At 36.4% G+C, this 8,644-nt stretch overlaps 2 protein-coding genes across 3 annotated transcripts; one reads left to right on the top strand and one right to left on the bottom strand.

The window, feature by feature from the left end:
• Positions 1-279: 279 nt before the first annotated feature.
• Positions 280-1,270, bottom strand: LOC145909029 (uncharacterized). Its single transcript, XM_082996349.1, has 3 exons — positions 1,099-1,270; positions 906-1,034; positions 280-792 (listed from the first exon to the last, which is right to left on the bottom strand). The coding sequence occupies exons 1-3, from the start codon at positions 1,268-1,270 to the stop codon at positions 569-571; spliced, it is 525 nt and encodes a 174-aa protein (XP_082852475.1). The 3' UTR covers positions 280-568.
• Positions 1,271-1,988: 718 nt separating this feature from the next.
• On the top strand, positions 1,989-8,540 carry LOC145907859 (MICAL-like protein 1). Of its 2 annotated transcripts, XM_082994944.1 has the most exons (13): positions 1,989-2,179; positions 2,345-2,609; positions 2,783-2,916; positions 2,978-3,787; positions 3,988-4,280; positions 4,350-4,647; positions 4,721-4,788; positions 5,115-5,209; positions 5,291-5,414; positions 5,995-6,097; positions 6,226-6,299; positions 6,588-6,702; positions 7,081-8,540. In XM_082994944.1, exons 1-13 carry the CDS (start codon positions 2,034-2,036, stop codon positions 7,397-7,399), a joined length of 2,844 nt encoding a protein of 947 aa, XP_082851070.1. In that variant the 5' UTR covers positions 1,989-2,033; the 3' UTR covers positions 7,400-8,540. The 2 variants fall into 2 exon arrangements, with proteins under 2 accessions (XP_082851070.1, XP_082851069.1); XM_082994943.1 differs by having other exon boundaries at positions 3,988-4,647.
• The last annotated feature ends 104 nt before the right edge of the window (positions 8,541-8,644 follow it).

Genomic DNA, 8,644 nt, shown 5'->3' with positions numbered 1-8,644 from the left:
TTTTGTAATGGCACTTCCACTTTGTGCGTCATCTTCAAGGAGTTGCGATGGGCTGCAAACGCCCATTTCAAAAGACATCAAATGACAGTTGACCCGAGTTTTACAAAGTCTATTGTTGGTCTTTGAAAAAATCAGTTGCTATAACAATCCCGGTGGTAAAAGAAAACGGGATTTTCTAAACAATCTTCATTGCGAAAATTTACTAATATGCCTGACATTCGGAAGTTTTGTGATTTCACAATCACACTTCATAAACGACACTTTGGGCAAATTGTTTTAATGATAAAATAGCAAAACAAAGAACGCACAATCAAAACCGTTTGGAAAATAGAAATAAAGGCATTGCCAAACAATTTTTAGTGGATCATTTTTTCTGTTTTTATTGGATTTGGTAAAATGGACAGGGTTGGCCACAAATGCAATAATTATAATACTTTGCATTAAATGACAAATGTTTAACACATATTTATGGATTTAGTCAATGTTTACAGTATCGAGCAACACTTTTTTGTCTGTATCCCCACACATGAAACAAAAGGTCCAAATCAAAACACCTCCATAGAGGCAGTCAAACATAATAGTCAGAAATGTTTGATACCCCGGTGTGTAATAATGGAGGCATTTTACCGGACACAACCATTTCAAGTTTTTTCATGATTTGTTGTGTTAAAACAGACATGCTTTGTGGGTTCTCCATGCAACCCCACAGTATCGGACAACCATATTCATTTGCTATCTCAGAAAGCTCTTCCGGTTCAACACACCACGACTGTTCATTTGATATATTTAGGCCTGAAAACATAACAAGATAAATTATTGCCTTAAGTATGTAATATATTTTCTCATCCTACTGCAGCTTTGTGAAAGAAAACCAAATGGTTTAATTCTTAAGTAGAGGAACATACCAACAAATAAAAGTTGTCCCATAAAAAACTTTGGTGGAATAAACTGAATGAAATATTTGCAGGTGGTCAAAGTCTCCTTATTGCCGAGGTCAACAATCACCACAATGATTGATGTAACTACATCACTTTCTGAAAAGAATTTAATAATACAACACATAATGCTAAATGGAAAAACACGGTTTAAATTATCAACCTGTTAGTGGTAATCTGTCAGCAGTGTAGACCTTTACCGTTTGTTTCAAACGGTCCGAATTGTGTAAAAAAATTGTGGCAAATTTGCCCAAGTTTCCACTTGAATCACCAATAAAAAGAACAGATCTCACTAACATGCCATCTTCGTCTACATCTTTAATGCGGTACGGCATGACCTACAAAAAGGCAGATACACATGTAAACTGTTATAAGTCATGTTTTTACACATACGTATCGAGTTTTTGTTTTGTCACAGAACAAATCTTTAAACAAAATCCATTCATTTGTTTGCACCATGCAAGGTGTTTACTTTTGAGGTGAATATGTTTGGCGGGAAAAACATAGATATCAAACTTCGATTATCCAAATTATTTCCAAAAGTAATTCTGCAAGTTGAGGACATTTTGCCCCCCAAAAAGGATCATTTCAGAATCTCCCAAGGCGACTTTCAATGTTAACAATTTGTGTTTCTTTTAGTCGATGTTTGCTAAAATAATTGTAACAATTAAATAACTAAACAGAGCAGATCATAAACAAATGACGTCAGAATGTTGACGGCCGGTTCCCTCCCTGTTGTTTCTAAGCAAACCTGGTTACAAAAGTTATATTCGCAAAAGGTTTTCGTTCTGCTGAGTTGGTTCATGTAATGTTCAAACAACGTCAGAGGTCAAGTGTTAACAGCGGAATAAATATTTGAGAAATGCGTTAGTCACTTTCGCTAGGTTGGCGCCGTGGTGTGGTAACAGAATTCTGCATTTGTTGTATGTTGTAGCCCAAGTTCATGTGTAAAACCTTAATTCTCTCAGGTTTCTGAGCCACCTGTATAGACACGTATTGTTTAAAGCATTGAAAAACGTAGTAATAAAATTATCGGGATTTCATTGCAGAAGTAGATTTAACAAGGCATTAGTTAGCTATTTACAAAGCATATAGGCAATGGCCTCTAAGATGAAGGCACTACAAACATGGTGCCAACAGAAGACCAAGGGATATAGAGATGTTAATGTTACCAACATGACAACATCATGGAGGGATGGAATGGCATTCTGTGCACTCATACACCATTATCGACCAGATCTGATGTAAGTCCTGTTTGTCATTTCCATTTAATAAAAAAACTAATACACTATAGTAACTCTGTGGGTAAGTGAAATATTACTTTCACCATATTTAAGCAAATCACTTGTAGGCCACCTTCACTATTTAACAATCAAATGCATTGATTCATTTTTATGCAAACCTTTTAGTGACTTTGATGCACTATCCAAAGAAAATGTTCTTCACAACAACCAGATGGCCTTTCAAATTGCTGAAAATGAGTTAGGAATCGCTGCACTTCTTGATGCTGAAGACATGGTGGCAATGAAAGTTCCAGACAAGCTCAGTGTCATAACCTATGTTTCGCAGTACTATAACATTTTGAATAAGATGCAACCAGGTCCGAAGGTTGCCTCTATGAAACGAGCTGCTTCACCACCAAATGTAAAGGCTGATGTGAAGCGCACAAACAAGGTATGCAAAACTATGCAAACTCATGTGATAATTAAGTGCACAGTAATGTTAAGTTGTGTGCCCTACATGTCAAATTTCAATGAGGCATTGTAAATTTATTGGTTTTATAATCTAAAGGAATAACTGACTTTTTTGTATTAAATTTTATTTACAACTTCAACAATGTTTTTCAGGCGACCGAAGAACCTAGACCTGTTTTAACTGAAAAAGTCCAGAAATTTAGCACTTGCGAGATTTGCAAAAAGAAGGTCCATTTAGTTGAAAGGTATATTGATGAAGGCAAGGTTTATCATCGCCACTGTCATAGGTAAGATTGATATTCTAGTGTTCTAAATAACGTTTAAAACTCTGATTTTTTGTTCAAATAGAACTAAGTCACTAAGCGGGATGTACAGGCGGGAAGGATCTGCGGCAATGCACAACTACATGGAAAGTGTGAAATCGCCTGACAAGCAGAAAAGTGAGGAAATAAATCCTTTCAAAGCTCAAATTGAGGCTGAGAAGAAATTGAAGCCATCACCATTAACAATCAGCAAACCAACTCCACCCAAAGATGTCACAAACGGAAAAGAAAATGTTGAAAAGAAGTCACCACAAAAATTTCACGTCGCTGATATGGCGTCCAAATTTTCGGACAACAAACCAAAATCGTCGTGGTCACCCACAAAGAGACATTCTGGCACTCCTAGCATTGACTCCAACAAAAGAAAAAGTACTGACAGTGGAGACTTTACAGGCAATCCTTTCGAAACTGGTTCAGACACAAAATCAAAGTCTAGCAGTAGTACGCCAAAGCATACTTGGACACCTGTAGGTACACCAACCTCGAAATCAAGTAAAAGCAATAGCGCAGAAAGTGTTAATTCCAAACAAGACTTAAATCCTTTTGAGGAAACAAGAACAAAAACAGATAAAAAACCTGAACCTAAACCATTGGATTTAAAGGAAAATCATGAAAATGAAACTGTAAAAGCACATTCCGATGACAACAACTCGAACAGTGTTACAGAATCACCAACAAAACACATGCTACCATCCCTACTAAAGTCCCTTGCAGATGTTAAAAGTCAGAAGGAGAATGATAAAGCACAGTTTATATCTGGAGGAGACACCCCATCTCCTTCCAGTACATCTGCTCCGCTCATAAGTGAACTCCCAAAAAGTTTGAAACAACCAAAGTAAGTTGCCTAACATTGTGAAAAATAAGTTTTGTGATAATGTGGCTGTGTCTTAACTATTAGAGGTTTGAATACCAGAGAGTTTTTACACTGGTGCTTTTTAAAGTATATTTGAGTAGATACACCAGTTTTTTGGTGCTTCACTGTGTAAAATTGCTAGGCAGCAATAGTATTATTTCTATTTACTTGTCTGTTTTAAGGGCGGAAATACAAGTTGTTAGTCCCAAGCCCACTCCTCGACCGCGTTCAAGCAAAGGATCAGACACACATTCAGATTTAAACTATGATGAAGTGGATCACCAGCCAGAAATTAACCCATTCCAAGAGTCAGATTCTGAAACCAATGCAGACCCTAAAGCTGATTCGGATGAACCTTTAAACCCATTTGGAGATGAAGAGGAAGCAATGAGTGATGAAGAATCAAGTGAAGGGGGAAATCCCTTCGGAGAAGATGAGGAAATGTATGTTGAAAAGCATACAGAGCTTAACAATGGTACTGATAATGGCAAAAAGACATTGAATGTCACAGGCCCCAATGAGAATAGATTCAATCCATTTACAGACGAATACGAACATAAAAAAGAATCCAAAGCATCAACAGAAATGAAAACTTCAGCCCCTAAACCCCCTGCACGGCGCAAGGCCCACGCTCCCCCACCACCAAAACCACCGGCTCCTAAAGTGGAGACACAAAACACCCCTGGCAAGACACCATCTACTGTTGTCAAGGTACCAGTGGCATCACCCAGTACTGTTGTTACCCCACCTGAACGTCGACACAAACGAACGGCCCCAAAGTGGAAGAGTGAAATGGAAAAAAAGATGGAGCAACTAAACGATGCAAATAAAACTGACACAAGGTTGATAATTTTGAAATTCAGCTTTGTTTACGTGTTTCGTTTCTTTAGCTAAATGTTGTCACACTTTATTTAGGTATGTGAACAAAACTCCCACTAAGTCACCCACCCCATCAACTGGAACTCAAAAACAAGCAACACAAAGTAAGAAATTAGCTTTAGGTTATGCATAATATTGTACATTGTATGTACATCATATAGTTTTTCCTGTTGTTATTGAAGTTCACACTTATATTTAGCCCTTGGCTTGTATTATTTAATGTCTGATGCATGGGTTAGTAGTAACTTAATAAATGTATGGCAGACCTGGGGATATTTGCACAAGTTCAATTCAGGAAGTATTTTGTGTAAATAGCCTAGTCTAGGTGGAATTAAGTGCACAATTTTCATTTAACACTTTCTGGAGCATTGGTAAATTTACCTCTTTGTCTGAAACCGTTTTTAAAATGAACTCTTTGCTTTTTTGAAAGGTCTATCTCATAAAAACCGAAACAGTCCAACCAAGCAATCGTATAAACCAGGACGGCAAGCACCTGGGTTTGGTTTCCCTTTGGTTAAGAGAAAGGTACATTAAACTATGCTTTACACAAGCCGTCAATTTTCTGATTTGAATCCTGATAGATGATTTGATTTGATGTGGCTGCAGGTGAAAAGCCAAATGACTGAAGAGGAAATAGCAAATGAAATGAAGGTGCTTGACGTTCAGTTGAAGGACTTGGAAAAGAAAGGGGTGAAACTAGAGGAGGTGTTACGCGATGACATGGATACAGGTATTTCTTAATTCCAGTCAATTGACTCTTCTGCATATAAACCAAGGGTGGGCCACTTGTTTAAAAAGAGAACTGAAAGATGTTTACACTTCAGGTTTTGAACTAACTTATATAACTTATATAACCTAAATGCAAAAAATACATTCAACTACAATATGTACTTTCCTGACAAGCCAGATTGAAAGATCAAACAGGCCAGATTTGGCCCATGTCTGATATAGACACTACAGGTCATTTTCAGTGAAACTACTTCCCTCATGTTAAATGAGAGCTATGAGTGATTATAGGTGTTGACAGCTTATTGACAATGTGTCTGGGGCTGTTTGTTGTATCTGACATCTCTTCCTTAATGTGTTGTATGTGTGCATCCGTTTGTGGCAACAATACTGGTGAAGTTCCTTTAGTGTGTTCTGTATCCTTGCACACACAGCATAAACTGACATTATCAACGCAACAATTTTGACAACAATTTCAAAGAAGTGGTTACATGATCGCGCAATGTTATGCATAGTTTCTTTGAAATGCTTGGGTAGTTTGCTTGTGTACTAAACAAGTGTTTCCCTTCAAATTTCCTGCATAGGTAACGACCTGAAACCAGAAAGTGACCAGTTGCTCAGTGAATGGTTTGATCTTGTACATGAGAAAAACAAGTTGGTCAGGCGTGAAACAGACCTTGTCTATCTGTAAGTGTTGCGTATGTATCAAATCATGATATTGTTTTAATTGTAAAATAGGTGTATTTGGGTCATTTTTAGTTTGTTAAAGTGCATATTGTAGTGATAAGTGCAGATTGAACATCAATAAATTACAGAATGCAGCAACAGAGGCTTGAACAGCAACATGCTGATGTGGAATTTCAAATCCGTAAGCTTCTTAATAAGCCAGGTATTTAAAATACTTTTAACATCCATGGATGCTGAGAATCCCAATGTATTTACAAATGCCATTTATCGAATAATTGCAGAAACTGATGTGCCATTTAGGCAAAACTATTTCTGTGTGCTTTATAAAAAGAAAGTTGGACTGATGCTGATTGTCTGCCACTATTTCAGTAATTTTGGATTCAAATACAATTATTAATGAAAATCACTTTGTTACCAAACCACCATGTTTTTGTTAGTAATGACAATAAGTGTGCTGTAGTCAACAGGCAAGTTCTCCTGTTTTTAACAGACAATGAGAAGACTGAGGAAGAAAAAGAAGAAGAAGCTAAGTTGGTGGAGGAGCTGGTGAAGATTGTGGAGAAGAGGAACACAATCATTAACTCCATTGAAGAAGAGAGAATAAAGTAAGTTCCTCTTAAAAAAATAAAATAAAACTGTTTTTTTACACAAACCATGATGCAAACCTCAAACTTTAGTTTTGAGTCAGGGATATTTCCTGAACTATTAATCAGTTGGTTGAATTAGTCCTGTTTTGTTTATGTACCCTGACACCATAAATTGTGTTCCTGTACACCATGTAGTGACAATAACAATGTCATTTGCCAATATTGACTCTTTCTGAGATAAACTTTGTTTGATTACTATATGTTTTGTATTGGGTTCAAGCATAAACAGCATTAGCTTTAATTGTAAAACGTTTTTTGATAAGAATTGAGTTGAATATAATGTCACAAGATTTAATTTCCTATTTCACAAACATCTTGTGTTGTTTGACTCTTCAGAGAAGAAGAAGAAGACGCCGCATTTGACGTGATGAAGAAAATGCAGCGTGACAACCCGAACGACTCAGACAATACTAAAAAGAAGAAAAAGAACAAAGTGAAGAAGATGTTCAGTAAAAGGAAGAAAGAGAAGCCTCAGGCAACATCATCTGGATCAGAACCCAAGGAAAAAACAAAAAAGGAGAAAAGTAAGAGTTCACCGCCGCCGGAGCCAAAACCGAAAAAAGACAAGGGCAAGGTATCCCCTAAAGCAGAGCAGAAAGAAAACAAAAATAAAGAAGAAACTGGGAAGCCTTCGCCTAAAGCAACCAAAAGCTAATCTAGATGGGGACAAAAAGCCAAAACTGATAAACAAACTTCATATTGGTCCCATATGAACACACTTACAAGTGTCATGGTGTTACTTTATTGGATAGTAATGATGGTATTTTCCAATGGTTTAGTGCACTGTACTTCCCATTGATGTATAATAGTTTTGTAAGCAAAGATGCACAACTTCTCTTGGAAAAAAATAAGTGCTTGAAATACAAATTGTGGACGTACAACAATTTCAACAATGTTTTTCTCCGAATAATGAACTTAATAACAAATAATTAGTGTCAATTTTATTGCTGTAGTAAAGTGTTAAGACACTGTGTTCTTCTGTCAGTGTTGATGTAGTACTACACACTAATGCCATTGATGTATTTTGAATATTTGGTAAACCCACCCTTTGGCAAAACCATTGTTGTTCATGTTTTATTTCTGTGTATTTCACATGTACCACCATGGCTTGTTTTACAGTAAGTGTTTACATGCACTTGCATTCATTTTACTGAATAGGCTTCACATTAATTTTACTATTTTTTTGTGATTAAAGATGTGATTGCAAAGCCATAAACCAATACATGTCAAAACACAAACATGGCTGACAAATATGTACATTGTTGTTACTTGATCTAATTTTAACTTCTGTAACTGTACAAACCTTGCCAATCCTGTTTTTGTTTGTGCCTTAATTTTCATTGACCCAATGGTAGTTGCTCTTTGCTGGCAAAGTGTTATATATGTATACATTGTATGCAACGCATCCAAAAAGGCTGCCTTCTGTGTATTGATGCATTGCAGTGAATGCAGTAAACATGCTCTAGCTTAATATGTTATTTTAAGCTGATCAAGATTTCTGAAAGATTATTAGGTGCACATACGTTTACCTATCCAGATACCATATTGAAATGTTGGGAGTTTTGTTGTGTTTTAACTGGAGATTTTTAGCCTAAGTTTTAACACTAAAGGCAATAGGATATTTTCTTGTTTTTTGCACCTGTTTCTCAAGACTTTATATTTTTTACAAATGCTGATACACTTTATTTGTCCACAGACATATTTATGACATAATTTAAATATTACTTTGAATCTACAACCAAATAAGCAACAGCTGCAGTTTCTTACTTCTCTTTTTACTGCTAACAACTTCAATTCTATTCACAGCCTCAAAGCCAACTCCCCGAAAAAAACGAGTTTCACTCCTTCAATTTTGCACTTAGGCTAAAAATTCCTTTGTTGCTTTTAGTTGTTGCCCCTG

The sequence above is a fragment of the Ascidia mentula genome, chromosome 7 (genome assembly GCF_947561715.1).
Source record: "Ascidia mentula chromosome 7, kaAscMent1.1, whole genome shotgun sequence".
Classification (NCBI taxonomy): Eukaryota; Metazoa; Chordata; class Ascidiacea; order Phlebobranchia; family Ascidiidae; genus Ascidia; species Ascidia mentula.
The sequence above is the reverse complement of the archived record's forward strand: the minus strand, read 5'-3'. Positions and strand labels throughout refer to the sequence as shown.

Bases quoted from the DNA above. Each gene is read 5' to 3' on its own strand.
- LOC145909029 (XM_082996349.1), bottom strand. From the start codon at position 1,270: ATGCCGTACCGCATTAAAGATGTAGACGAAGATGGCATGTTAGTGAGA. The intron at 1,035-1,098 runs GTTGATAATTTA...AATTCTTTTCAG, and splicing joins TGACAGATTACCACTAACAG to AAAGTGATGTAGTTACATCA. The intron at 793-905 runs GTATGTTCCTCT...TTATGTTTTCAG, and splicing joins GGGACAACTTTTATTTGTTG to GCCTAAATATATCAAATGAA.
- LOC145907859 (XM_082994943.1), top strand. From the start codon at position 2,034: ATGGCCTCTAAGATGAAGGCACTACAAACATGGTGCCAACAGAAGACC. The intron at 3,788-3,987 runs GTAAGTTGCCTA...GTCTGTTTTAAG, and splicing joins AAAAGTTTGAAACAACCAAA to GGCGGAAATACAAGTTGTTA. The intron at 6,703-7,080 runs GTAAGTTCCTCT...TTGACTCTTCAG, and splicing joins ATTGAAGAAGAGAGAATAAA to AGAAGAAGAAGAAGACGCCG.